This window comes from Ochotona curzoniae, unplaced genomic scaffold (genome assembly GCF_017591425.1).
Source record: "Ochotona curzoniae isolate NIBS_2020 unplaced genomic scaffold, NIBS_Ocur_1.0 scaffold_1852, whole genome shotgun sequence".
In the NCBI taxonomy this organism is placed as follows: domain Eukaryota; kingdom Metazoa; phylum Chordata; class Mammalia; order Lagomorpha; family Ochotonidae; genus Ochotona; species Ochotona curzoniae.
Window position 1 is genome coordinate 53,133,393 of NW_024467087.1, and position 26,062 is coordinate 53,159,454.

Here is a 26,062-nt window from a genome sequence, read left to right on the forward strand (position 1 = left end):
ATTTCATGTTATTTATAAGACAATGATTTATGGTATTTTGTTATAGTAGCCTAAACATACTAAAACACTTCTTCATTCAGCAAATTTCCTTGCTATTTGAGAAAGTTAGGGCATCAAAAATACCTCACTTTTCTACTGATTCCTTCTCTAAGACATGTCCCCCAATGCTGCCTCAACTAAACTACGTCCTTTACCCTCTTGTTTCAAAAGTTGACCCCATCCTTCCCTTTGCTTTCCCTCTATTTGGGACCTTGACCTCATCACCTGCTCCTTCCTCTTTTGACATTTCTTGCGTGATGGATCACCAGTATTCTCTAGTGTCTTAATCTTAACTGGCTCTTTTGTTTCGTATGTATGAATTTAATATTTCTTGAAGCCTAACATGTCCTTTGACCCTGGTAGCCTTTTAATTCTCAAACACTTGTCTCCTGGAAACTCTAGAGAGTAGTCTACACTGCTTATTTCCACTTCTCCTCTCATGAATTCCTTAGACCAAACCTATACTACTGCCCACTTCTTTGAAACTGTACTTGACATAGTCACACTGACCTCCAAGGATCGCTCGGCCACATATTTTGCCAGGGTCTTCATTTTATACCATTGATTTCCCTCTCCAAACTATACACCTGCCTCTGTCACATTGCTTATTTGGGCTCACCTGTTCTGTTTGCCCTTTTTGTTCGTCTTCACAGGTATTGCTTCCTTTGTTTTATGAAGATTTTTACCTTTCGAACATCTGTCTTCGTCCTCTTTCTGTACTGCTATCTACTCTTGTGCTCAATTATTAACTGTGCTGACAACTACCATATCTTTTCACTCAAACATCAGACTTGAATGTCTGCCTACAGGTAGGAAAATAGGAGAGCTGACTTAACAAGTCCATAGTGGCATTCGTAACTATCCTTTCCCTCCCTAAAGCCTCGTTTGCGTCCAATCTCAATTGGCCAATGAGAAAATAAGGGCGAGACTAGCACCTTGGCTCAGCACACTAATCTTCCACCAGCATCCAATGCAGGCATCAGTTTGTGTCCTAGCTGCTCCATTTCTGATCCTGCTGCCAGCTCATGGTCTGGGAAAACACCAAAGATGGCGTAAGTCCTTGAAGATGCATGCAGGAGACCCAAAAGAAATCCCTGGCTTTGGATCAGCTCAGCTCCAAGTGTTGTAGCCATTTGAGGAGTGAACCAAAAGATGAAAAATGTTTTCCTCTCTTTCTCCTTTTCTGTGCAAATCTACCTTTAAAATAAAAATAAATAAATGTTAAAAAAAAAAAAAAGAAGGAGGAGAAGAAAAGAAGGAAAAGGAGCTGGCACTGTGAAGTAGTAGCTAAGCCTCTGCATTTGTGCCAACACCTGCTATGGGCAATGGTTTGAGTCTCAGCTGCTCCATTTCTGATCCCACTTCCTGCTTTTATGGCCTGGAAAAGTAGTGGAGGATGGCTCAACCCTTGGGGCCCTACACTCATGTCATGTGGGAGATCTAAAGGAACCTCCTGACTCCTGGCTTTGGATTGGCTCAGCCTTTTGAAGAATGAATCAGCAGATGGAGGAACTTTCTCCCTGTCTCTCCTCTGTGTGTAACTGTGCCATTCAAATAAAAATAAAATAAATCATTTTTTAAAAAAGAATAAGGGACAGGAAGCACCAAAGATAAGAAAGTCGAGTGCATAGCATATTGGGGAACTACCAAGACAGTATTCCAAGGACTTTAGACTAGACAGGAAGTCATGTTGTGACTGATGTTGTATTGTGTTAGAAACATTTTGATTTAGTGAAAAACATGATCATGGAAATCACATGCAGTAAATTATTTCTGTTAGGTATGCCATTTTGGCAAGAAAGTCAGCAAAGTACATTCTGCAGATAAGATCTGGCTTGTTTCCTGTTTTGTTAATAATGTTATGTGGGAACATTCCACTCATGTTTATTTAATATGTGGCTTTTGTACTGCAACAACATAATTGAGTAGTTGCTGTGAAGACAATATATTCGATAAGTTTTAAAACCTTTGCTATCTGGCTCTTTCTTGTAAACTCCTGAGTTAAGTCTCTGAAACCAAGAACAGATTTGCTGGCAAGAAGGTTCTGTGATAGTCTGTGCAAAAACAGAAAAGTGCTGGTAGCAATGGAGTGAAGGTGATGAATTTGAAAGGTGATGAATTGGGTGAAGAATCTGGATTTAGTGGCTGGATGCTGAGAGTTGAGGTAAGGGAACCTTCAGATATTATCTGGCTTGGAAAGCTGATTGGATGGATGGCTACAGCTTTCCTTGAAATTGGAAAATAGCATAAAGTGGTTTGGTTTTTTGGGGAAAAGATTGAACTTTTGATAGACTACATCATATGTTCCCATTCTGGTTTGCTAGTGTAGTAGAAACATGAATCTTTAGTTCTGGAGCTCAGAAGACAGATCTGGAGATGACAGATTGAGAGTCCTGAGTGTTTTTAACCCACAAGTATGGATGAGTTTGATCAGGGAAATGAGAAATACACCAGGTTGGAAAAAACATATGGGAAATATTAATACTTGATTGAATTGGGGGCAGTGGGTAAAGGAAGAGTGAAATTAATCCCAAAATATCAAAAAGACAACCAAAAAAAGCAAGGGAAAGTAGAAGTAAAGAGGTATGTTCAAAATCTAGAGAAGAGAGACATTTCAAAAAGAAAATAATTTGCAGGGCAAAATATGGCAAGTAAGAAGATTAAAAATGGGGTGGTATGATGGCTAAACAGGCTGATCCTCTGACTGCCAATGCCAGCACAGTCCCAGCTGCTCCACTTTCAGTCCAGCTCCCTGCCGAAGGTCTGGGAAAGCAGTGGAGGATGGCTCAAGTCCTTGGGCTCTTACACCTCTGTGGGAGACCTGGAAGAAGTTCCTGGCTCCTGGTTTCAGATCTGCTCAGCTCCAGCCATTGCAGGGAGTGAAACAGCAGATGGAAGATCTCTCTCTCTGTTACTTTTTGTAAAGTCTACCTTTCAAATAAAAACAAATCTTAAAAATTGATTAAAAATGGTTGGTTGGGGCCCGGCGCGGTGGCGCAAGTGGTTAAAGGTCCTCGCCTTGCACGCCCGGGATCCCATATGGGCGCCGGTTCTAATCCCGGCAGCCCCGCTTCCCTTCCAGCTCCCTGCTTGTGGCCTGGGAAAGCAGTCGAGGACGGCCCAAAGCTTTGGGACCCTGCACCCGCGTGGGAGACCCGGAAGAGGCTCCTGGCTTCGGATCGGCATAGCATCGGCCCGTTGCGCTCACTTGGGGAGTGAATCATCGGATGGAAGATCTTCCTCTCTGTCTCTCCTCTTTGTATATCCGCCTTTCCAATGAAAAAATAATAAAAATAAATCTTTAAAAAAAAAAAATGGTTGGTTGGGCATAGCCAGTAGAATGGCAGTGATCATCTTAGCAGGAAGAGTTTTGGTATAATAGAGGAGGGGAAGTCTAGGTTACACGGAATTGAGGTATACATGAAAGGAAAGAATGGGAATTTAGATTTCTAGCCTTTACTTCTTCTTTATGCTCTATATTCTTGTATATCTAGTTATCATTTTGGCATCTTGGGACTCTGTCATCTAATAGTTTCCAAGTCTAGAATTTTTCTTTACCTCCCACTATGCACATTAAAACAGTCTTTGCTTGCTTCTCCAGTATTTTCCATCCTAGTAAATAGCTAGTCTACCATTGTTTATTCAAACCAGAATTCTGGAAATTATCATTATTTTTTTAGCACACATCTAATTTGAAGCTAATCTACCTTCAGAGAGTATCCTGAACCGTCATTACCTTCACTGCTAATACCCTAAGTTAAGCCACGTCATTTCTTGCCTGTTCTAATTCCCTAACCACTCAGCTGATCTCCCTGTGTCTTCCATCGGCCCTTCCTTCCTCCACTAGTAGTCAAAGTGGTTACTTTTCCCATAGATTGTAATCACATCCTCCTCCTGCTTAAGTGTGCTTCCATGGCTTTGTATCAAACGTAAAGCAAAACCTAGTATCCTTATAATGTTTTATGTGGCCTGGTCCTGACTCTGCTCGTATATGCAAGCATACTGTGAAGACAATATGAAGTGTGTTATACTATCCCCTCTAACCATTCCACTGTAGTGCACACTAAACTGCATACATTTCTTAAAATGCAACTTAATCCTGTCTTGACGACTTGCATTAGCTACTTGGTGTGCTTAGATAAAAACTCCCGCTCCCCATCCCAGCCCTGCCTAACCACCCCCCTACAGGTCTTTGTAGTGCTGCTTCCTTCATGCAGTTCTCAGCTTAAATTTATTTTCCTCAAATGACATTTTTAACTACCAAGTCTAAAGTAGTCCATGAGATTTATTACCCTATCAGATTGCTATGTTTTATTTCTATTAAAGCACTTACTGCGATCTAAATTAGCTGCCTTATTCACTTTTTACTTCCTTTCACTAGTAGGAACTTTGTCTTACTTTGTCTTGTGTTCCAAATAACTGATACATAATAAACATTCAATAGGTGTTAATACATGAGTGGACCAATGAATGAGAGCCTGCGTATTCCCCTTGCTGTTTATGTTGTAAGCTTTTTTTTCCCTATGTCATTGTTATCTGAAACATTATATTAATATAACAGTGTTGTGTTCACTATAATTTGGTTAAGCATTGCTGTATTCTTGGACATTGATACTTAAGCTGTTTTGAATTTTTTCAATACCGCTGTAGTGAACCTTCTTGAACATAAATATTTATGATGATCTCTAACTGTATTTTTAGGATGAACCTAGAAATAAAGTTTCTGGATCAAGGAATGTGTTTTCGTGTCTTTACATCTTGCCAAACTGTCCAACTTAAAATAAACTTAAGAGACAACATGACTTGGTGGTAGATGACAATGTCCCTAATCCATTTATTGTCCACATAAATGACAATTTTGTACCTTCTCCTGTCTTTTTAAACCTCAGCATACTCCTTTCCAATTCTCACTTTGAGCTCGTAACATTGCTTTCTGCCTCAGTGAGAAATCTTTTGTATCTGTGCCCATTCCCTTCTCACATTAAGTTGTTCACACTCCTTGTAAAAGTCATCTCCTCCTTCATGTGCTAGATCTTATCCCCTTTTCCTAGTACATTGTTCTACCATCTTTCTATCACTTCAGCACTTTTCATCTCTACTGAATCAATCCTGACAGCATGCAAACATCCTTAAATATTTAAAAGCTCTCTCGGGGCCTGGCACAGTAGCCTAGCAGTTAAATTCCTCGCATTGCATGCACCAGGATCCAATATGGGCACTGGTTCTAATCCCAGCAGCTCCACTTCCCATCCAGCTTCCTTCTAGTGGCCTGGGAAAGCAGTCAAAGATGGCATAAAGCCTTGGAACCCTGCACCTGCGTGGGAGACCCTGAAGAGCTCCTGGCTCCTGGCTCCGGATCAGCTCAGCTCCAGCCGTTGTGACCACTTGGGGAGTGAATCGACGGATGGAAGTTCTTCTTTTCTGTCTCTCCTCCTCTCAGTAAATCTTAAAAAAAAAAAAAAAAAAAAAAAAAAAAAAAAAAAAAAAAAAGAAAAAGCTCTCTCTACCCCTTTTTTGTCTCTTGCTATTCTCCCTTATTTCATTTCTAGCAAAACTTAAGTTGTCCATATTCATTGGTTCTTTCTAGCTCCTCTCTTTCTCTCTTGCACTAAATCCATTCAGGTTATGCCACCACTTTCACGGAAATTGAAAACCTCTGCATTGCTTGATATAATGGTTAGTTCCTAGTTAACATTTTACTGACTTGCCAGTAGCATTTGTCACAGTTCACTAGTCCATCCTCATTTAAACACTTTATTCTGTTGACTTCCAGGACACCATATTTTCCAGGTATCAGTCCCTAAAGCCTGTTTTTTCTTTGTTCTCTTCATGTTTCTTTGTTGACTACAGTGAGTTAATGTAGTTTCTTTTAATTTTAATTTCCGTTTACATACTGATGAGTTCAGTGTGTATCTGTAGGCTGTTTTCTTTTTCCCCTGAATTGCGATCTCCTGTATCCAACTGCTTATTTGATGTTTCTACATGCATGGCATAGAAACAAACCAAACTTCAAACTCCTTATATTTCATCCTCCTCAATACCATTTTCTGTATGTCAGTTCAAGGCACTTCTTAAAAACAAACAAACAAACAAAAGCCTGAGAGTCGTGATTAACTTATTTCATAACTATTTCATAAACTCAGCAAATGTGTTCAGAATATGACTAATTATGATCTGCAATGCTCCTTACTTGATCCAAGCCATCAACGTATCTTAACCTCAGTTCCTGTAGTGATTGGTGTCCAGGCTCCCCCATCCTTCCTCCCTAAGTACTCGTGTAGTTTCCTGCTAATGCACAAGCTGAGGAGCAGCAGTAATGGCTCAAGCAGTTGGATCCTTGCTACGTACATGAGGAACCTGTCTTCAGTCGCAGCTTCCAATTTGACCTGGCCCCGCTTGTTATGGGGATTTCAGAAGCAAACCAGTGCATGGCAATTCTGTTTCTTTCTCTGCCGTAAATAAACACTTTTAGAAAATTCATGATAATAGAATTGAAGTACATGGATTTCAACATTTTGCACCAGTATTTATCTTTTTGATTCCATTTCCAGAAACTTTCTGAAATTTCCTTCATATAGTCTTAGCACAGCAGCCAGAGAATATTTTAAAAACAGAAGACAGATCCTGTCATTCATTAGTTCAAAATTGGCCTGGATTATTTTTAAATGTGCTGTATATGAGTGAAGTTGAATAGAGTTTCATCGGATTATTGTTTAGAGCTCTTGAATATATTCTCACTGGACTTTTTGTAATCTCTTTTACTTTATATTTTTATTTATCTTTTAACTTATTTGTTGAACTATTTTTTAAAATACTTTTTTTCCAAAAAGATTTATTTTTTCCATGGTACAGATATGTAAGCATAGGAAATCAACCTTCCCCTTCTCCCTCTGCTTTCGCCATTTCATATATCCCCATTATAATGAAATAGTCATTCATCTGTTTAACTTATTGTTTAGTGGAGTTCCAACTGCTTTATTATTACAATCCAGTTCCCTGCTTGTGGTCTAGGAAAGCAGTAGAGGCTAGCTCAAGTCCTTAGGCCCCTGTGCCCACATGGGAGATCTGGAGGAAGCTCCTGGCTCCCAACTTCAGATCAGTCCAGCTCTGGTCATTGCAGCCATTTGGAGTGTGAGTCAGCAGATAGAAGATCTCTCTGTCTCTCCTTTCTGTAAATCTGCTTTTCAAATATAAATAAATGACAATCAATAACAGTAAGCATGTATTTATTCTGAAGCCCAGAGCAAGGAGCTGGGCAGCTTTTGCTTAATTCCTGGGCTCCCCAAAGAGTTAGAAGTACAGATTTTTACAGATGGAAATTGGGACTGAGAGATGTGTGATCAGCATTTCTGGTTGGTCATTGGGAACTGTGACATTTCTTTGATTGGTCAGTGAAGCCATACTCTTTAGGGAATTTATAATGATGGCCAGGTGGACTCCAAGTGGATATGGGGTTACATGAAGGTAGCATTTCTGCCCAGACCTGCAATTGCCCTCCCTACCCAATCCACTCCAGGATGATACTGGCCATTGATGTTCTTACTTATTGGAGGAGCAATTGACTCTTTTGAGTTCAGTGATTAGAACCGTGTAAGGCCAGCTGAACTACTCCCGTAAGTCACTAAATTCCATTTGGTAAATGAGACAAGACAGGAGGTTGTGCCCTGCTTTTGCGTTATGGGGGTTCTATTTCATTTTCAACGTAAGGGTAAGAGAGATTGCTAGATTCCATGTTAAGCTTTAGGATTGTAGGGCTCAAAGTAGGAGAATAGTTCAAGTAGATTTTGTTAGGAGGAACAGAATGGGCAGGGGATATATAGAGATTGAGGGTAGAATCCACCTGGACAGATGACAAGGGGTTTGAAACTAGATTGTATTCTGTCTGAGCAGCAGGTAGAGTCCCTTTTTAAGCTGTTTGTTGGGAGAGGGTACAGAGTGCCACAGGAACCCTAATGTGATGAGTGAGGAATATACAGAATATACAGAAAGGCCCCCTTGGTGAAGTTTGAAATGGCTCCTGGCGCTGGGCTTTCTAGAGCAATAAGCATTCTGCAGCCTTAGACTAACGGGCCAGCATTGGAGCTGAACCCCTATAAGGTGAAAGCATGGCCCAGACCCATGCCCTTTCTTCTAGCCCCAAGTGTCCTGTCTTTTTCCCTTAGCACAAAGTGTCTTTACTTGCCTTTTATCAAAAACAATTCACTGACAGAAACAAACCCTACATGATTTTAAAGACTGTTTTAAGGACTCTGGTTTTTACTTGGAGGTGAAAGTCCCAGACATTTTTTTTTCTTTAATCATTTTTAATAAAATATAACGTGTACATAACAAAATGGATGCATTTTAATTATATAACTGAATGTTGACAGGTCATCTCATCTAAAGGCTACTGGAGTGTTTACTGCTCCTGAAAGTCCTTCACCTGGGGACATTCCAAGACAATGCACTGTGAACCTAACCAAGGAGCCCTTTCTGCACATCCCCTGCTGACCTTGTTCCAGACCCTGGCGGCCTGGTGGCACCCTGCACCTCTCCCAAGAAGCTGCTTCAGAAGGGACTTTGCCTGTTGCTCAGACAGAATGAAATCCAGTTTCTTTCTTTCATTTAAAAAAAATTTATTTTAGATGATGTTTGCATAGTTGATCAGGGTGGGAAGGAGCTAGAGTTAGGGAGAAGTGGGTGTGATCTTTGATTCCAAGCTTTCTATTTCTTCTTCCCATATCTGGGGTGAGGGGAGAGATTAGGGTTTAGGCCATACGCAGACTCCCTACCATGCCAGACCTCCTGCTCTCTGGGCAGGTTCCACCCCATTCTCTTTTTACACTTCCCCCCGTTATGTTCCCCATAAAATAAAGTCTTCTGTACTTCAGCTTGCAGCAGCGACCTTTGCTATTTGAATCCCAAAACCTAACAATATTCATGTATGTCTTTTGCAGTATTAATTCTAAAACTAGCTAGAATGAACAAGCAACAAACAATATATTACCTTAAATATATTTAAGGAGGCAAAAAGAAATTATTTAAAAATAAATGGTACTGGAAAACCGTTTATCTCTACGTTGTAGCTTTCACCCAGATAGATATCAAATTTGATAAATACTTAAAATTTTGGAAAGTAAACCATTTCAGTTGCTTAAGAGATTGTCTTAAGATGCAGAACAATATTTTAAGCATGGTAAAACTGCATAAAGGAAACATTTTTTACCATAAAAGTAGATGCTTCTTTATATCAAAGGCATACACAAAATGAAAAGCCAACCAGCCATCTAGAAGAAGTGGGCCTTGCATGTTACAAAATATATAATCATTTAACATGAGGTGTTTGTACATATTAATAAGAAAAAAAACAAAAGATTGAAGACACAAATAGCTATTAAACAGGTACAAATGGCTGCTAAGCAGATAAAATATTTTCTACCTCACTTTTTAAAAAAGGATTTATTTTTATTGTAAAGGCAGAGATACAGAGAGAAGGAAAGACAGAGAGAAAGATCTTCTGTCCGATGGTTTACCCCGCAAGCAGCCTCAACGGCTGAAGCTGAGCTGATCCGAAGCCAGGAGCCAGGAGCCCTTCTGGATCTCCCATGCAGGTGCAGAGTCCCAAGGCTTTGGGCCATCCTCGACTGCTTTCCCAGGACATAAGCAGGGAGCTGGAAGGGAAGTGGGGCTGCCGGGATTAGAACTGCCGTCCATATGGGATTCTGGTGAATTCGAGGTGAGGACTGTAGGCGCCAGGCAATTGCGCCACACCCTCTACTTCATTTTTAATCACAAAATGCAAAAAGATACTATTGTCACATCTTACTTTGTCATAGGCTATATTAACATCCCACAGTGATAAACATGTTGCTGAAAGAGATGTCAATTGTTACCAAATTCTGTGGAAGAGTTAAAGTTGTGCACACCTCTAGATGCGTACACTTCTGCGTCCAAGAATTTATCCTACAAAAATAATTATGTAATATATAAAATTTCATATTCCTCTATAGTGAGCAGATTATTGTTTGTGTCGTTGAAGAATTGGAAGTAGATATCCGGCAAGCAGGACTCTTACCTTTGTTGTCAGCTTTTACTCACTATGGTACTATTTTCTCAGTTTGGGACTATTGAAATACCATCTGAACTATTTATTTTGTAGTATCTTTATATTGCCTTGTTCTTTTAAACTGTATCCTTGGCCTACACTAGTATACTGCATGGTAGTTACATCCTCTTCATATACACATTTGAGAAATTCATAATTCAAGAAGATTCTTATATCTAGGTACTATCTAGAATCATTTTAAGTACAATCTGTAATGTGTTTACCTAAGATGAAAGTGCTAATAAATGACATGCCCATAATATGTAGCCTTGAGAAGTGTTGATGTGGTTTTATATATAAATAAAAATATATGTGTGTACATATATATATGTACATACATATAAATATATGTACATACATATATTTGTACATATATGTACATACATATAAATAAATATATATGCACATATATATGCGCATACATATGTATTTACTTATTTATTTAAGAACCAGAATTACAGAGAGAGTTCTTGCATCCCCTGGCTCACTGCTCAAATGACTACAACAGGCAGCGTTAGACCAGGCAGACGCCCGAGCCAGACAACCCATCCAGGTCGTCCACATGAGGCAGGATCCCAAATACTTGGGCCATCATCCACTGCCTTCCTTGGTATATGGACGGAAGCTAAATCAGAAGCAAACTAGCCAGGCTTTAAAACAGCATTCTGATGCAGGATCACAAGCAGCAGTTTAATCCACTGGTCCACATCAGCCACATAGTAGCCCGGGTTTAACTTAAGATTTTTAACAAGAAGATATTTTGGGGGCCTGGCGCAGTAATCTAGTGGCTAAAGTCCTCACTTTGGGCGAGCACTGGGATCCCACATGGGCGCCGGTTCTAATCCCGACAGCTCTTCTTGCCATCCAGTTCCTTGCTTGTAGCCTGGGAAAGCAGTGGACATCGACCAAAAGCCTTGGGACCGTGCACCTGCGTGGGAGACCTGGAAGAAGCTCCTGGCTCCTGGCTTTGGATCGGCTCAGCTCCGGCCATTGCGCTCACTTGGGAAGTGAATCATCTTCCTCTCTGTCTCTCTGTATACATATCTGACTTTGCAATAAAACTAAATAAAATCTTTTAAAAATGAAGACATTTTAAAAATTTTGTGAAAGATTGAATTTCAATTTATTTTTGTGTAAAAATATTTTGATGTCTGCACATTGCTTTTCCATAGTACACATTTTCATGAACATTTTGAACACCCATCATATGAACAAACTGAAATACACTATGCTTTATGCATGTGTTTTTGTAATAAGCATATTTACATTGTAATAACTATGTTTATGTATGTGGAATGGTATACACTGCAATATTAATGATAGCAATGGTTCAGTAATAGGATTATAAGCAGTTTTTTTTAATTCTCGGTTTTATTCTATTTCTGTAAACTACAGTGTATTTTCTAATAATATATATATTTTTAAAAGATTTATTTTATTTTTATTTTTATTGGAAAGGTAGACATACAAAGAGGAGGAGAGACAAAAAAGAAGATCCTCTGTCCGATGATTCACTCCCCAAGTGACCACAACAGTTGGGGAGCTGTGCTGACTCCAAGCAGGAGCCAGGACCTCTTCCAGGTCTCCCACACGGGTGCAGGGTTCCAAAGCTTTGGGCCATCCTCAACTGCTTTCCCAGGCCACAAGCAGGGAGCTGGATGGGAAGCGGGGCTGCTGGGATTAGAACCAGTACCCATATAGGATCCTGGTGCATGCAACGTAAGGACTTCAGCTGCTAGGCTGCAGCGCTGGGCCCCTAATAGTATTTTAATTAAAGGATTATAAATTATTCTTTTAATAATTTAGTGTGTAATTATTTCCTAAAAGCTAACTAACTATGAGGGCCAGCATGATGGCATAAGCCTTCACCTGCAGCACCACCAAAGTATGTGAATGCTGGTTTATGTCTTAATTCTGATGTAACTCCCTGCTAACATGCCTGGGAAAGCAGTGAAGGATGGTCCAGCTCTCTGAGCCCGTTCAACCTTGCGGGAGATCCAGAGGAACTTCCTGCCTCCTGGCTTTGGACTCGCTGTGTTCCAGCCTTTGTGGCCATTTAGAGAGTGAACCAGCAGGTGAAGGAGCTCTCTCTGTTTATCTCTCCTTTGTCTGCAACTCTGTCTTTCAAAAAATAAACAAATAAATCTTTTCTTTGAAATAAATAAATAAATAAATAAATAAATAAATAAATAAACAAGCAAGCAAGCTCTGGCTAACCCCAGTGGTGGGGGAACCCGGCAGGGTGCCTGGGCCAAGCCACCAGCCTCTCCATGATATACTGTGGGGCCTTGAGGATGTAGGCTTGCAGGGAGCCTGGGAGATGGCACAGGTGGGGACATGCAGAGACCTGAGGTGAGGAATGACCTCTGAAGGACTTGCATTGAAAAGACTACTGTTCCTGCAGATCTGAGCCTCCTCAGTGGCTTAGACAGAGCAGGGGATGGCATACCCAGATGCACACATAAGATAGGACAGCCCAATGGGGGCATGCAGAAGACATCTGCTACCATAGTAGAGGAGGGAGGGCAAATTGCCCAAGGAAGGTGGTAAGGAAATGTGTGGGAGGGAGGACTGGTGAGGGAGTGTGTTGCAGATGAGGAATGACTACTGAGAGACTTCCATTAACAAGGCCACTTTACTTGTAGGTAAGCAAGGGGGCTGAGACTGAGTGGTTTGGCGGGGACAACAGGAGGACCTTTGAAGCTCAGACCGAAGCACCAGCCCACGTGGGAGACCTGAGCGGGGCTAGATAACATCAACCACTCCTGAATACCACTCACTAGCACACACTAAAGCTAGGGGACTACCTGGCAGAGCTAGATCAAAGTACCAACCGGTGAGAGTTGGAACAGGGAACAGGTAATATTAGGCTGGGCCATGACACTAACTAGCAAGTGCTTAAGAGCCGGGAGTTGTGATGGGCTGAGCTGGGCATGACCGTTAAACCCTGCAACACTTATGGATACCGGGGTTGGGTAAAAGCTGGGCTGGCCCAGGCTACAGTATCTGCAGACACACTCAAGAATAGGGTGTGGGGCAGGCAGAGTTGCAACATCCACCAACTCATACAAAGGCCAGGATGGAGGGGAGCAAAGTATTCTGGGTAATGGTGTAGCATCTGCTGGAACATGTGCGATCTGGGTCTAGGAGTGGACCTGCTGGGGTAACTTGGGAAACTCTCCTGGCGGGTTGTAGCTCCCTTTGGTGAGCATGACTCAGGCCTGGGTGTTGGTTAGGCTGGTCAAGGTAGTATGCAAGTCTGTGGGTTGGTTCTGGAATGGGGTGTGGACTAGGCAGGGTTGGACCAAACCTTAGCACACTGGCATGTGCAGAAACAAGGCTGGAATGAGGACCATGCTGGACTAGGATATCACACTTACTGATATGCATGATCCAGGGATGGGAGTAGACTGAGCAGGGCTAGGATGCAGTACCAGCGGGAGTTGGGACTGGGGGCAAGTCGGGCCAGGCCAGGGTTTAGCATCCAATGGCAAAGGTCAACTCAGGAGATGGATTGTGCCAAACTGGATCAAAGGAAACACTGGTATGTGCAAGGTCTGTGACTGGGAACAGGCCTGGTTGGAGACCTAAGGGGATGCCTCGACTGGGTTGAGATTCCTACTGGTGAGCGCAAGAGGCAGGATAAGGGCAATGATCTGGTCTGGACATGACTGCAGTGTCCCTCGGCATGTGTGTGCACTGGGCCTGGGGTGTGCCAGACTGGGATAGACTCCAGCACCCACTGGAGCCAGGTTGTGTGTAGAATGGACGAAGCTCTTGACTCCTGTTAAACCATGCAAGACCTGTGTATGAATGTGGACCAGGTGCAGGTCAGTTGGCAAAGCCACTGTTCTTGCCAAGACAGGAGGTAGACTAAGTTAGCCTGGGTCGAGGAACCACCTGTGTGTGTGAGATGTGCCACTGAGAGGAGACCTGATGGAGGAGCTTGGGGAATTCCTCTGTCATAATGTGGTCCTTGCAGGTGAGTGTAAGAAACAAGGCAAGGAGCAGCTCAGCCCAGGCAAGGTTACAGTACCTGCTGGTATACATGTGGGTCAGCTCTGGGGGCAGGCCAGTTTGGACAGTTGGCACCCACTGGCAGATCTGAGAACCAGGAATGGGTGCAGGTCAGGCTGTGGTACCAGCCAGTTCACATTAAGGCCAGGACTAGGGGGCTGGCTGGCCGGGATAGGCTGAAGCATCCAGCAGCATGAGCTGGAATCTGGTGCAGACTGGGCCCGGCCAGGCTATAGCACCCACTGGCTAATGCCACGGTGATGCGGGGCATTCCAAACTGGGCAACGGCACCTACCAGTACACAAGAGACCTGTGGGAAGGTGTGCAAACCCGGTAGGGAGGCAGTGCAGACCCCCCTGCTGGGCCACTGCTCCCACTGGCAAGTATGAAAACTGGAACTGGGTGTAGACCAGGCCGGAAAGGGCTATAACACCTATTGACCTGCATGTAAGCTGGGCTAGGATGAGAACCAGGCTGGGCTAAGTGACAGTATCCACTGGTGCATGTATGAGCCAGAGTAAGTGCAGGCTGGTTGGGCTTTGCTGCAGCATCAGCTGGCAAGTGCTGGGACTGGGGACAAATCCTGTCAAGCTAGACTGCAGAAACACCTGGAGAGTGCAAGATCCAGGACTGAGAATGGGACCAGTAGGGAAACTGTGGGCTCCTCCCTGATTTGCTGCAACTCCCACTGGTAAGCATGAGAACCAGGGCTGGGGAAGGATATTGTAGCAGAAGATGGAGGGCAGAACAAATTAGCCAACTATCCCAACCAAGTGTTGACAGCAAATATCTGGGCGAATGGAGACTCCAAGTTGGACTATGTCAGCCAATGGAGCTTGGAAGGATTTCCTCATCCTTGGATCCACGAGATCAATAGCATTTCAGAACCATCGAAACCACTTCAGCAGAATCCTTGGAGCATAATCCACATCAGGGACCTTGCATTGATTGATATCGGGTACCTCTTTTCCATCCCTGGATGCTGGCGTGATTTGGAGACTGGGTGCAGCTTCATCACTTATCTCTCCCTTCCCCCAGATACAGGAAGAAGAAAAAGAAAATTTGGAAACATTCGTCGCGCCCACTTTCCCCTAATCCTCAATCCTTCTCACCCCGACCAACTCTGTAAACATCATCAAAAATAAATATATTTTTTTAAAAAGCGGATTCTGAAAGCACTTGCAGTTTTCATTTTCCGTTTTTTGCATATTTGTATTTTTGTTTTTTGTCTTCACCATTAACAGGCCATTCAGAAAGGTGATACAGAAGTTGCAAGGATACATGCTGAAAATGCAATTCGCCAGAAAAACCAAGCAATCAATTTCTTGAGAATGAGCGCTAGGGTTGATGCTGTGTCAGCCAGAGTTCAGACGGCAGTAACAATGGGCAAGGTAAGACTTACTATCTGTGAATCTTACAAAGGCTTTATTTAAATTTAATGGGTTACCACAAATTATACTACTGAGAGTTCCTTCAGGGAAATAATAAAAGTCTTCATAGGCACTAGAGTTGCAGTTAGATATTTCTTTATTTTTTTTTTTAGATGTGTAACAATACCAGATTTTAATATATGTTACAGGGGAGTTTCAATCAAAACACCCAGTCACTGGCACAACACTAGATATGTGGCCCAGTGGAACAGATCAGAAACCCCAGAAATTAATCCAAGCATCTACAAACAACATATCAATTCACAAACAAGCTAAAAACTGGTTTTTTTTAAACATTCCTCTCTTTAAATTTTGGAAGTATTATTTTCTTCTTTTTTAAAATTTAATTTTTTTGTGACATGGTTCCATAAGCTCAGGGATTTCCCCTTTTACTCCCATCCCCTCCCACTGATTTCCCCTATAGTGTTACAACAGTAGAGTCCTTCACAGGTCCATCACTCCACTGTTACGTGGATCCTGACATTATAGTTAAGGAAAATGTTAGAAGAATGGAGAAAGAAACTGTGGTGCACCTACTCTATGGAATGCTACTCAGCTATTAAAATGAATGAAATTCTACTGTTTGCAACAAAATGGTCCCAACTAGAGACCATTATTCTCAGTGAAATAAGTCAATCTCAAAGGGACAGATATCATACGTTCTCGTGATACAAGGCAACAATTCATGCAAAATACACTATCAATATAGATGGATAGATAGATAAACATGTATGTACATATATTTGCCTAGAGAAACTGTAAAATGGAAATTAGCATACTGAGAAGTGAAGATACACTGCAGTATGGGTCTCTATTCCCAAATAAAAGATGGACTCCTAATGAAGCTGTTAAATATATACTGACAATAGGATGCTTGGCTTTCTACCCAGATATTTTTAAAAAATTATTTTGGCAGTAGTTTTTACATTTGATCTTAGCCAAAAGGCTGAGAAGCAGTTGGCAGTCATTTTTAAACTAAGGTATAATTAGTTGCTTTCTCATGAACTGAAGAGACAAAGATATGAGTTAGCTGATGCTCAGGTCAGAAATACATAATATTGCCTTTCTATTATTAAGGAAATTTATATACAAGTTTCAAAAATTGTATCTGTAAGAAATGTATTTAATCAAATTAAACAATGAAAAATATTTTTAACACTTATATTCTAGGATGCTAGGTCTGTTACTGTTTTTTTTTTAATAGGTAACCAAGTCCATGGCAGGTGTAGTTAAGTCTATGGATGCTACGTTGAGAAGTATGAACCTTGAGAAGGTAAAAAACAAAACAAAACAAAACAAAACAAAACAAAAAAACACATAAATTTAATTGATATCATACAGTAGCTTATCAGTGTTTTTCTTTTGACTATATTTCTCTTTATAGATTTCTGCCTTGATGGACAAATTTGAACACCAGTTTGAAACCCTTGATGTCCAAACACAGCAAATGGAAGACACAATGAGTAGCACTACAACCCTAACAACACCACAAGTAAGAATCATTTCTACTTAAAATAACTTTGAAAATTACCCCCACCTCAAACCCTAATGGCTTTGCGAGCCATTGCATATCTCTATCTTGCTAAATAAATATGCAGTATCCCCCAAATATCTGGGGTAAAGTAGGTATATAATATTTACTAAATGGTGCTAAATACATTAACCTGTAACCCGATACTTTCAGAAATTTATGTATTTCCAGAAAATTATGTAGGAAGACACACACACACACACACATATACACTGTCTAAGTGTCCATTGTACCATTGTTTATTTTTTAATTAAGTGACCAGAAATAGAATTTATTAATCACATTGAATGTATTTCTTATGTTAGAATTAGTACATCTCTTAAGTGAATAAACTAGATCTGTGGATATCAATATAATTAAACTTTCTATGATTTATAGGAAAAGCAAGCTATAGAGTATTATACCATCTTTAAGTAAATGTTAAAATCATGCTATTTTAGATATGGAAAAATAGCAAAATGTTGATGCACTTAAGTATTTGATCTATTTTTTTTAAAGATTTATTTATTTATTGGAAAGTCAGATATACAGGAGGAGAGACAGAGAGGAAGATCTTCCGTCCACTGATTCACTCTCCAAGTGAGCACAATGGCCGATGCTATGCCAATCCAAAGCCAGGATCCAGGAACTTCTTCCTGGTCTCCCACGCGGTGCAGGTTCCCAAAGCTTTGGGCCATCCTTGACTGCTTTCCCAGGCCACAGGCAGGGAGCTGGGTGGGAAGTGGAGCTGCCTGGATTTGAACCGGTGCCCATATGGGATCCCGGGGCGTTCAAGGCGAGGACTTTAGCCCCTAGGCCACGTGCTGGGCCCAATATTTGATATATTTTTAATAAACTTTTTTTCCGAATACTTAGAAATATTTTGAAATGAGTAAAATTGAAAAACAGAAACTAAGCGTCAACAGCTGAAGGTTAGCAATTTGCCTATAATCATACATCCTAGAACTTTCTTGTATGTTCAAACTATTTTTAACAAATTAGCAAAAAATGGATTTTGATTATTAAGACTGTTCCCTCAGAACTGTAATATTGTTAAGTTCCTTAATATAGCACCCCTCTGGGCCCAGCACGGTAGCATAGTGGCTAAAGTTCTCTCCTTGAATGCCTGGGATCCCATAAGGGCGCCAGTTCTAATCCCGGCAGCTCCACTTCCCATCCAGCTCCCTGCCTGTGGCCTGGGACAGCAGTCGAGGATGGCCCAAAGCTTTGGGACCCTGCACCCGCGTGGGAGACCTGGAAGAGGTTCCTGGCTCCTGGCTTCTGATCGGCATAGCATCGGCCGTTGCGCTCACTTGGGGAGTGAATCATCGGACAGAAGATCTTCCTCTCTGTCTCTCCTCTGCTCTGTTCATCTGCCTTTCCAATAAATCTTTAAAAAAAATATATAGCACCCCTCTGTATCAGTGGGGGTTGCCCCAGAACCTTTCCACAGATACCAACATCCATGAATATGTACATTTTCCTGGGAAAAATGTATTTGCATTTAAAACCTCTCGACACTATTTATTGATATTTAATATGAGGTAAATACTTTGCCTGAAGTTATACTGCATTAGTTAACGAATAATGACCAAAAATGTCTACATCTGTTCAGATACAATTTCCCCCAAAATGTTTTCAATCTGCACTTTGTTGAATATGTGTATTCAGCTATGGACACAGAGGGACAACTATACCATTTTATTCCTCTCTAGATTTATCCTCAATATCATGTTTGTTCTGACAGAAGAGAACAATTAGATTTTCTAATCTAAAATTTAAATTGATTTCAGTTTAAAGAAAAACAAAATGGGTTAGAAATGGAACTTTACAAATTGGCTTACTATCTTAGAGCTACGTTACACAAATTCAAATATGTGAATCAGAGCATGCCCCACATCCGGGACTTAGGGTGGGTGGGAAACTGGGTGGGGCTTCTTCCTCTATATCCCCCTTTAGGCCTTGAACCTTTTTTTTTATCCCAATTAAATATGTAAAGATTGTCAAAATAAAGAAAAAAAAGAAAAAAAAAGATTTAGGCTTTAAGACAAATGTTATTTCAGAGGAAAAAACATCTTGTTCTGAAAGAACTCCACTCCCTCTGGTGGTTAAAAAAATATTTTATAGGGCCCGGCGCGGTGGCGCAAGTGGTTAAAGTCCTCGCCTTGCACGCCCGGGATCCCATATGGGCGCCGGTTCTAATCCCGGCAGCCCCGCTTCCCTTCCAGCTCCCTGCCTGTGGCCTGGGAAAGCAGTCGAGGACGGCCCAAAGCTTTGGGACCCTGCACCCGCGTGGGAGACCCGGAAGAGGCTCCTGGCTTCGGATCGGCATAGTATCGGCCCGTTGCGCTCACTTGGGGAGTGAATCATCGGACGGAAGATCTTCCTCTCTGTCTCTCCTCTCTGTATATCCGCCTTTCCAATGAAAAAATAATAAAAATAAATCTTAAAAAAAAATATTTTATAAAATAAGCTTCCTTTTAGAAATTATAGACCATTTCTTTTTTTAAAACAAAAATGCAAGCAAGAGCCACTCAAAAGGCAAATACTATTAAAATACAAGTTTGGGGAGTAGTTGTGGTTGTTGTCCAGTGTTTAAGCCACCACTTCAAACACTGTATCTGAGAGCCTAATGAGTCCTTGCTCTACCTCTGACGCTTTCTGACAGCTGGTACACGGGTACAGCAGGTGATGCCTCAAAGGCCTTGGTCACTGCCTCTCATATGGAACATCTACATTGAATGTGAATTTCTTGGCTTCCGCCTGCCAAGTTGCAGGTGTGGCAGACACTTGGGAGGCAAATCAGTAGATGTGTGACCCATCTCTCTCCCACCCTCCCTGCCTCTCTCCTTGCTTCTTTTTTGTTGCTGTCACTCTCTGTCTCTGCCTTCCTTTCTCTGCTGTTCAAATAAATATAAATAAATAATAGTTTTAAATGGAAATTCTTATTTTCTTTTTCTAGAACCAAGTGGATACTCTGCTTCAAGAAATGGCAGATGAAGCTGGGTAAGATGCCTTTTAGATACATTGGGGTCATTTTGATTAAACAGCAGGAGGTTCTGAAATTCTCAAATGTGGATGAAAATGCTTAATATTCCCAATGGTCATTGTTAGGTTTTGGACCCTAGTTTTCAAGGATCTTTGAACAGTCGTGCAGTTCCTTGCTATGTTTGTAAACGTGTAACTTAGTTCGAACCATCTTGATATTCCTTAAAAATCCCTAGCAACAGACTCACTTGGTGTGTTATGGGAAATGCTGGTAAGTAATCAATGGAGGCAGGAACATTTGCAGGTATGTGGTGTTCATAGCATATCAAATATCTGGTTTATAAGAAAAGAATCTTCTAAAAACAGTTAGACTATATGCAGTTCTTGGAGTCAGATGTCTGGTTTTAATCATGAAAATAGAGCCAGATATGCAAAATGTTCAAGGGATTCAAAATACAGCAGCATCGCAAATGGTCATTTGTGGGTTTTTTTTTTAGAGAAATAATTGATAACCATTTATGGTATTGCTTTTAGACATAGTGTATCTGATATGGGCTATTTGATCCAGGTACTTGATGTTTGAAGAAGTAACTTGACAATGCTGTAAACATACGTTACATCAGTACTCTATGATACACTGGATTCAGATGCAAGCACCCTGTGTTGGAGTGCCTGTTCATGTCCCAGCTACACTGTTTCCACTGCAGCTCCCTAACAAGCTTGGGATGCAGCTGATATGACTGAAGTACTTAGGGTTCCTGTCAAGCACATGGGAGACCCAGATGGAGTTCTCAGCGCCTGACCTTGGCCTGGCTCAGGCCCAGCTATTGCAACCATTTGGGGAGTGAACTAGGAAATGAAGAATCTCACTTTCTGTCCTCTTTTTGTCACTTTGTCTTTCAAACAAAAATTTTTTTTTTCAGAAAAAGAACAAGAATGTATTTTAAAGATAAAGGTTAAAACTGGATGATGCTGATGTTTTACACTTCATCTTTAAAAAAGTAATAGGTTAAAATTGGGTTTTATGTACTGTATTTTTTCTCTTGGGAAGAGAAAAGATATGAAGACACCTAGAAAATAGTTTATAAATATTTCTCTTGTGTAAGCTGATAGCTAATTAGCCTGAACAGTTTATGAGTTCTTGAGATAGTCACTAATAAGTTGTAACACAATGTAATAAGTTGAAATTCAGGGTTTCAGTGTTCTAGAGCGAGGTTAGAGATTAGGTTGTATACTGTTTTTGTTATTACTATCCTGATGTAGACAATTGTCAATACAGGGAGGTGGAAAAAATGGTGACCTTTAAATATTAGAAAAATGACCAAATCATTGTGTGTCAGATGACTATCTTAGTAGTAAGGGACTAAGATCTTATTTCTACTAAAAACTTAACAAGGGTTCAACATGTTGACGTAGCACGCTAATCCTCTGCTTGCAGTGGTGGCATGTCCCAGCTGTACCACTTCTGATCCAACTCCCTTATGGCCTGTGACAGCAGCAGAATATGGTTCAAGTCCTCGGGCCCCTGCAGCAGGATTTCTCAACCTCAGCACTGTTTGACGTTTTGGAATGCGTAATGCTTAAGGCTGTGGTATATGTCAAGGATGTTTTAGCAGCATTTTTGGCCTCTACCTGCTAAATCCCATCAGCATTCTTTTCAACAGTCGTGACAGCCAGATATGCCTCCAAAAAGTACTAGTTGTTCATTGTGGATCCAGGGACCAAAATTGAGAGATTGATTATTTCAATAAAGGATGATGCCTGGCCCAGTAGAAACAGCTGGAACCACTGACGTAGAAATATTGATGCCAATCATTAAAGGTGTTTAAGTTTCTGTTACCATTTGTGATTCTCTCAACCAAATTTTAGTTCAAGTGAAACATCCCTTTCTGATCTCAAATATGAGAGGTCAAAATCTGAACCTTTTTCAATTAAAGCTTTTCTTACTGTTTTGAAAGTTAGCAGTAAAGAGGGCTAGAGACCTTTCTGCCATCTCCTGGTTCACTCCCCAGTTACCAACAGCAACCAAGATACAGCCAGGTTGCAACCAGGCACTTGGAACTCTACGCAGGTCTCTCATGAGCTTGCAAAGATCCAAATACAGAAGCCATTATCTGCTGCCTCGAAAGCGTGACTAGCAAGAAGCTGGATTGGAAGCAGAGGAGCCAGCATTCAAACCAAGCAATCTAATATGCAATATGGGCTTTGCAGACTTACTATTCTACCACAACACCCACCCTAAAGCCAAAATATTTTGAATGTTACAATGCAACTTAAAAGTTTTGGATTTTGGTATAATTTTGAACTTCAGACTTCTGGAATAGGGATGATTGAAAGGCAAAATCTGTACAAAATTCAATAAAGTATAATTTTTGGATATTCCAAAATGTGGAGAACTCCAAAATCTAAAATTTCTGGTTTCAAGCATTGTGTAATAAGGGACACTCAACTTGTGTAGCACATGTTTCCATTTTTAAATAAAAAATCTCTGCATCGATTCTCATAGTGAATATTAAAGGTACTATAGTTCTTGAGAAGTTTTGAAATGAGCATTCATTAGTTTAGAAATAAACAGAAAGGATTGTTTATAAACCATAAGAGTAGTACAATGGAGATTAAAATTTTGGTGGTAGACAATCATAAATTCAAATTCTATCACTATCATTTCGGTGATCTTGCGCAAGTATCCTTAACTTTTTTGAGAGTTTCTTGTATGATTGGATGCACTCATTTATCTGGTAATAGTAGATGCCTAAATTTAGTTAACTCAGAAATTTCATATGGATTCTAAAGCTAAATTTATCTTGCTTATTTTAGCTTTTTTTCAACATTATTAATTTTCTTTCACATATTCATCTCTAGTACATCTAGTGACTCATGTGACCATTATTTTGGTCTTTTGTTCGGAAGTTGGGAACATTTCCCTGTACATTTGCAAAGTTGTGATTTAATATTTCGGGATGTAGATATTTAGCATGTGTTTGAGTTCATTTATAAAATCAAACCTGATTTATTTTCATTTGAATTATGGTATAATATAGATGGAGTGTTTGAATTTTCAATGACTATTTTATTGCTTATTATAGTTGGATAAGGAAGAAAAATACCTATATTGACACATATATGCTAATCGATTTTAAATTAATTTTTAGCCTTGATCTCAACATGGAACTACCACAAGGTCAGACAGGTTCTATTGGCGCAAGTGTTGCTTCGGTGGAACAGGTAGAGATTTTTAAAATTTATGTTGATTGTCTTGCCTTTAATATATATGTATTTTTTAAATGTAGCAAAATGACACATAAACATTTACATAAATTAAGCATTTATGTGTCTGTTTTCACTTTTTTTTTTTACAAAGAGTGTTTTTCTACTCTAATGTTACATTGTTGTAAATTAGCAAAATGCGATTGGTGCAATGATGGACGTTCTCTGCATATACATTTCATTCAGAGATTGGATTCCTCCCCTTCATAGCCTCTGCTCTGTCTGCTGAAGTATTCAAAACAATTAAACTCTTGATGTTGGTGTTGTGAGTTTCTGAGACTACATGTTAAATCTTATTTGAAGTGTGAGACGTTGAAATTATTACTCATTTATAATTGTCATAGCCTGCTGACTTGTAAAATTTGCTTTCTCCAGGATGAACTATCACAAAGACTTGCTCGTCTACGTGATCAAGTGTAACTTGAAGAATGAGTGCTTCTGCTTGCTTCTGAAGGGGTCGTTGCATACGTGGGTGGATTGTACTCCAATTAGACTGAAAGTACTATGCATAAATATAGGAATACTTAAACATATACAAATACCATTTGTATATAATGTTTGCCTTTGCCTTGCTGTATTTTATACTTAAAGAAATTCGAAGGAGTGTTCACCTTAACAGATTTTGTAGTTGTGTATATTAGGTGCAATAGGGATAAGGAATATATTTTTGTAAGAGATGGCACTAGCTTCATATATGTTATACATTTTCCTCAAAAGTCAGATTAAAACAAAAAGCATCAGAGTACTTCTAAAGTACTTCATACAGAATATACAACAAAGTTTTTTTTTAATTTTAAAGTTGTTCTTAATCTCTGATTTTAGTGATATGTGGCTCATAGAAATAATTAAGAACAGGGAAAACTTGTTTATCTAATATGTTTGCATAGCCAAAACACCTCATTTAGTGTCACACCATGGACAATGCCTGTTTGTGTGCCTTATGTTTGTTTTTGTTTGAAACAAAGATGTAATTGACTTAATCTGTTCATCAACCTTTAAACTATATACAGTAACAACATGAGTATTGCTTTAGCCCTATGATTTTTTAAAAATGTTTAGTTGGTGATTTTCCTACATAATTAGAAATATTCTGCCACATTTAATCAAAGAAATTAAGGTTTATTTGCTCAGATTATCTCTTTGTTCAACCTCATGTGAAGACTCCCAGAAAAGTTCTAACCTTTCAGCTTTACAAGTGAAATTTTAAAGCATGTTTAAATCATTCTCTTTCATCTACTCGACTCTTAACTCTTTCTATGCTCTATTTTTAAAATAGGTTAATTTGCATGATATGCATTATTATTTACATTTTTCCATATGATTTTTGGTGTTCTAAAATCTTGGTCTGTATTTTTAACACCACCTACAAAATGACAGCAAAGAAAACAAAATTGAATGAACTCAAGTTACAACTACTACCATCCCCAGTTCTTTCTATTCATTCTTTTGTTGTTGTTGTTAAAATGATAACTCTTATCAAAACTACTTGAGCAGAGCCCTCAGAGCATGGACCCTAGGATGAGAGTGGGAGGCTGTTCCCCATTCCCAGGCACTGAGGAGTGGCTTTTCACCATCTTTCCCCTCCCCCCCAGGCACAGGGTCCCCCATCTCTCCCCTCTCCCCAGGCACAGGGTCCCCCATCTCTCCCCTCTCCCCAGGCACAGGGTCCCCCATCTCTCCCTTACTCTCAGGCACCACAGAAAGAAGAAAAGGAAAATTTGGAAACAATAATCTCACTTACTTTGCCCCTAACTCTCTACCCTTCCCACCCTAATCCACTATGTAAACATTTAAAAAATTGTATAAAGTTAAAAGAAGTAAATACAAAAAATAACTCAAATAATTGCAAGAAACAAAGTGAAAATAATTTGTTTTGTTCAGTCATGCAGATAACTTCCAGCCTAATAGATGGTAGTAGCATAGTATAAGCTACAGAAGGACCCCAGATTCATTCATTTGTGAATAGACTCCGGGAACAAGGAGTTCTTGGTGGGGAGGGTGGTGATATTTGATAAGAAGCTGTGCCACTTGTCTTTTTTTCATTAACAGCATTCTTTATCTATTTAGAAACTATTTGTTTAACTAAAATGAACAAATCAGCATGTGTCTGCAGTTTTCTGATGTAACAGTCTCAAATGTGGAGAAGTGACCAAATTGTGTTTTCCCAACTATCCTAACATAGGTCAAGTAGGTTAGGTACTTTTCTTTATTTACTGCAGGATTAATTCACGAGAAAAGGGTTTTCAATGTTGTATAAAGTTCTCTTAAAGAGCAAATCTATTTAGAACATCTTTCCGTTGTCGAGGCCTGCATTTTGGCATGATAGATAACATCACTGCCTACAGTTCTGGTTCGCATACGGGCCCTGGTTCGTTCCCAGCTGCTCTACTTCTGATCCAGCTCCCTGCTAATGATCTATTAAAAAGAAATGAGCCCCGGTCACGGGTGTGGGAGAACTGAAAGAAGTTTCTCCTTAGTCATGACCCAGTCCTGGCCATTATAGTCATCTGGGAATGTATCAGTGGAAGAAAGGTCTCTCTGGTTCTCACACTCCCTCTTTCTGTAACTACATTGCAAATACATCTTTTTAAGTCATGAAGACATTCAAAGTACAATTCTGGAAACACTTGCTGACTATTCACATTGATACATGATGTTTCCTACTGTGTGTGATAACATATTTGAGTAAAACACTGGATTCACTGATAATGGAAATGAGAAACTGCC

The 26,062-nt window shown here is 40.2% G+C and overlaps 1 protein-coding gene across 1 annotated transcript in view; it reads left to right on the plus strand.

The window, feature by feature from the left end:
• LOC121169137 (charged multivesicular body protein 1b-2-like) overlaps window positions 1-24,392 on the plus strand; it is a 34,042-nt gene extending 9,650 nt beyond the window's left edge. Inside the window, exons 3-8 of the mRNA XM_040999593.1 lie at window positions 15,385-15,531; window positions 16,775-16,843; window positions 16,955-17,062; window positions 20,043-20,086; window positions 23,221-23,293; window positions 23,711-24,392. Coding sequence (XP_040855527.1) covers window positions 15,385-15,531; window positions 16,775-16,843; window positions 16,955-17,062; window positions 20,043-20,086; window positions 23,221-23,293; window positions 23,711-23,755 — 486 coding nt within the window. The 3' untranslated portion in view covers window positions 23,756-24,392. The remainder of the gene's footprint in view (window positions 1-15,384; window positions 15,532-16,774; window positions 16,844-16,954; window positions 17,063-20,042; window positions 20,087-23,220; window positions 23,294-23,710) is intronic.
• Window positions 24,393-26,062: the final 1,670 nt, after the last annotated feature.